This window comes from Aristolochia californica, unplaced genomic scaffold (genome assembly GCF_029961685.1).
Source record: "Aristolochia californica isolate CCGP_79_NKW_82.1479 unplaced genomic scaffold, dmAriCali1.0.hap1 SCAF_4, whole genome shotgun sequence".
Taxonomy (NCBI): Eukaryota; Viridiplantae; Streptophyta; class Magnoliopsida; order Piperales; family Aristolochiaceae; genus Aristolochia; species Aristolochia californica.
Genome location: NW_027182103.1, coordinates 33,141,420 through 33,144,883, shown reverse-complemented (window position 1 = coordinate 33,144,883; position 3,464 = coordinate 33,141,420). Strand labels below are relative to the sequence as shown.

Below are 3,464 nucleotides of genomic sequence, written 5' to 3'. Positions count from 1 at the left end.
AGTTCAGCAAAAGAAATCTTGGCTGACTGATTGTGTGTAGCTAAGGCTTAGACAGGTCCTTGCGGGACAAGGCATTTCCACCTATGTTGACGTGGCCAGATTTGTACTCAACACTAAAATCAAATCCCATCAATTCGCTCAACCAATGCTATTGGGGGGAAATGGTGAGAAGTTGTTCAAGTAAGTACTTCAAACTGCAATGATCGGTCTGTATGACAAAGGGGCGCCCCCAGATATAGGGCCTTCAGTGCTGAATGGCTTTTGCTAAGCCTATCAGTTCCCGTTCATAGTCAGCTAATTTGTGGTGATGTTGTCCTAGCTGCCTGCTAAAATAAGCTATGGGGTGTCCTTGCTGCTGTAAGACCGTGCCAATACCTCTGCCTGATGCATCACATTCAATAACAAACAAATCATCAAAGTTGGGAAGATGGAGTATCGGGGCGGACGATAAGGCTGTCTTCAAGTTCTCAAAGGAGGACGCAACTGTGTCAGACCATGTGAATGCATTGCGCTTAAGGAGATTGTTGAGTGGAGCTGCAATCTGTCCATAGTTACGAATAAATTTTCTATAGTAACCTGCGAGGCCCAAGAACGCCCTTAACACTGTGACGGATGTGGGAGTAGGCCAGTCGACGACGGCCTGAATTTTGCTCGGGTCGGCCTTCACGTCAGATGCTGATATGCATGGCCCAAATATGCTACCTCGGAAGTTCCCATTGAGCATTTGGACTGGTTGAGAACCAAATGATGGGAACGTAGGAGAGTGAACACCTAGTGCAGATGTTGAAGGTTCTCATTCCAGTGCTTACTATAAAGTAGAATATCATCAAAGAACACAAGAACAAATTTTCGTAAAAGAGAACGAAATACCTCATTCATGAGGGTCTAGAAGGTGGAGGGTCCGTTGGATAGACCAAATGGCATGACTAAAAACTCGAAATGCCATCGTGTGTGCGGAACGCTGTCTTCTCCACGTCGGAAGAGTGGACTCGAATTTGGTGATACCCTGATTTCAAATCTAGCTTGGTAAATAAGTTGGCCCCGTGCAATTCATCTAACAGTTCATCCACCACTGGAATGAGAGATTTATCTTTGATGGTATGAGCATTGAGCTCTCTGTAGTCAACACAAAACCGCTAGGATTTGTCCTATTTCTTGACGAGTAACACTGGTGAAGAAAAAGAAGACATGTTGGGCTGAATAATCCCTTGGGCGAGCATAGTCTGGCATTAGCGGTCAATTTCATCTTTTTGTAAGTGTGGGTAATGGTAAGGCAGTACCACCACAGGCTCAGTGCCCAATTTCATTGGGATACGGGGATCAAAATTTCTGAGAGGTGGAAGTGCAGTAGGCGTCTGAAATAAGTCACCAAATTCTGTAACTAAGGAATTTAACTTACAGTGATCTGCGTCCAAGACTTTAATTTTCTGAAGAGTACAATGCGTGGGAGCATGAGTGCCATGAAGTGTAATAGGATGTTGTTGAGCCATAAATGTCATAGTGAGCGCCTTGAAATCCCATAATACCGGCCCCAACGTCTGGAGCCATTTAATACCCAATACCAAGTCAAACCCAGCCAGTGGAATGACTAGAAAATCTAATACAAATGAGTGCTCTTCAATATGAAATGCAGTAGAGTGAGAAATGCCCGCACTTGAAATTGTTTCCCCATTGGCAACTGAGACTGAAATGCCTGTGTTATTTTGAACCATCAACCCAAGTTGTTGCGCGGCTAGCTGGCTAACGAAATTGTGAGTACTGCCTAAATCCACTAATGCCAGTAACTGGAGATGCTGCAATCTGGAACGGACTTTCATAGTGTTGGAGTTGTGCATGCCTGTCATAGCATGGAGGGAAATGGCTGGTTCTTCTGGTTTGGGTTCAACACTGTCTTCCAACTGTGAATCTTCCTCTTCCTCATCTAGTACCTCCAACCAGAATAAACATTTGCATTGGTGGCACTGGACATATTGCTCATCACAATTGTATCAAAGCCCCTTGGCTCATCTCTGTTCCATCTCGGGTCTAGACAGACGATGGATATATTGTGCTGGGGGAGTGGTAGGAGAAGTGTCAGCACACGGTGCTGGAATTTTCCTATAGTTTGGTGATGCTGAATAGGATGTGGGGGCACTAGTGGGCGCCCTGCTTGGCCGAGCAGGCCGGCGTATGAGAGACTTCTTAAGAACCCAATTTTTTGTATCAATAGTCCGAGCAAGGTTCATAGCATGTGCCAGATCTTGAGGGACATGTAGTTCTACTTCCAGGCGCAAGGCCTCCACTAACCTGGCAGTGAATAAATTAACAAATTGGGTAGGAGGCACAAATCGACTGGCTCGGGCTAGGCGTTCCTGAAATTGCTTCAGATACAACTCAATGGTCCCTGTCTATTTTAAAATCACCAGGTCCCCCAAAGGGTTGCTACATGCAGGAGGGCCAAACCTCAACATGAAATAATCTTTCAATAAATCCCAATCATGAAGATGATGCTTTGAATGAAATTGGTGGTACCAAAGGAGCGCTTCATCAAGCATATGGAAGGCAGCTAAGTGGACTATTGTGGACTCAATAGCACACAGAGTCACACAACGAAGAAGACAACAACAACTCACTCAATAGGATTTAATTCTTATATTTCTTTGAGTAGAATTTATTTCTTATATTGTTTTAAGTAGGAGTTATTTCTAATTACTTTATATGTAAGGGTATTATGGGGAATTATTGTAACCCTAACCCAAACACTCCTTGACATGACCTATTTAAGGGAAAGGTATGAATGAAATAGGTAAGCTTTGAGATTTTAGAATAACCTAGTCTAAACAGGTTGAGATTACCTCTTGATCTCGAGTTTAGGGTTCACTCCAAAAATCCAACCTATCCTTCACCCTCCATTGCCATCCATCTTCAACCAAATTCATCCCTCATCATCCATACTAAGAAGAGGAGCTTCCTGCCCCTTTTCCGAGCCCAAAGAGAGGATCTTCTCTCATCACCAGCGTCAACAACAAGTTGGGATCAATTTACATCTTGACGAGCAGCAAAAGAGGAAGAATTCTGGTTCTTTCACGTGAAGGGTTAGAAAAACTCTTCTTGCTGGGAATTCATCACAGAAACAGAGCAAGGACAACCATCAACATGAGCCAAGGCTGCCCCCCCCCCCCCCCCCCCCCCAAGCTAGGCCTTCAAGTCCTAGAACGAGCTGCATCAAATCAGGGTTGAAACCCTGATTAACGTGAGCAAGAACAGGTATTCCTCCATTCTCTCTACACCTGAATTACTTCCATTCTAGCTATAACTTTAGCACTAAAATGAGATCATAAAAAGTGATCCCAAAGAAGGGATCATTAACTCTCCTTATCGAGACCAGCAACTCAGCACCAGTGCTAGATTCACAACTCCCACGCCATGTTACTCGATCCATGACCCGGGACCGTAACAACTTGGTATCAGAGTAGGCGCTACGT

The 3,464-nt window shown here is 44.4% G+C and overlaps 2 protein-coding genes across 2 annotated transcripts; both read right to left on the bottom strand.

The window, feature by feature from the left end:
- Nucleotides 1-244: 244 nt before the first annotated feature.
- On the bottom strand, nt 245-724 carry LOC137963229 (uncharacterized mitochondrial protein AtMg00860-like). The gene has a single exon (XM_068810396.1). It carries the CDS (start codon nt 722-724, stop codon nt 245-247), a length of 480 nt encoding a protein of 159 aa, XP_068666497.1.
- Nucleotides 725-1,229: 505 nt separating this feature from the next.
- LOC137963228 (uncharacterized) lies at nt 1,230-1,835 on the bottom strand. The gene has a single exon (XM_068810395.1). The coding sequence runs from the start codon at nt 1,833-1,835 to the stop codon at nt 1,230-1,232; it is 606 nt and encodes a 201-aa protein (XP_068666496.1).
- Nucleotides 1,836-3,464: the final 1,629 nt, after the last annotated feature.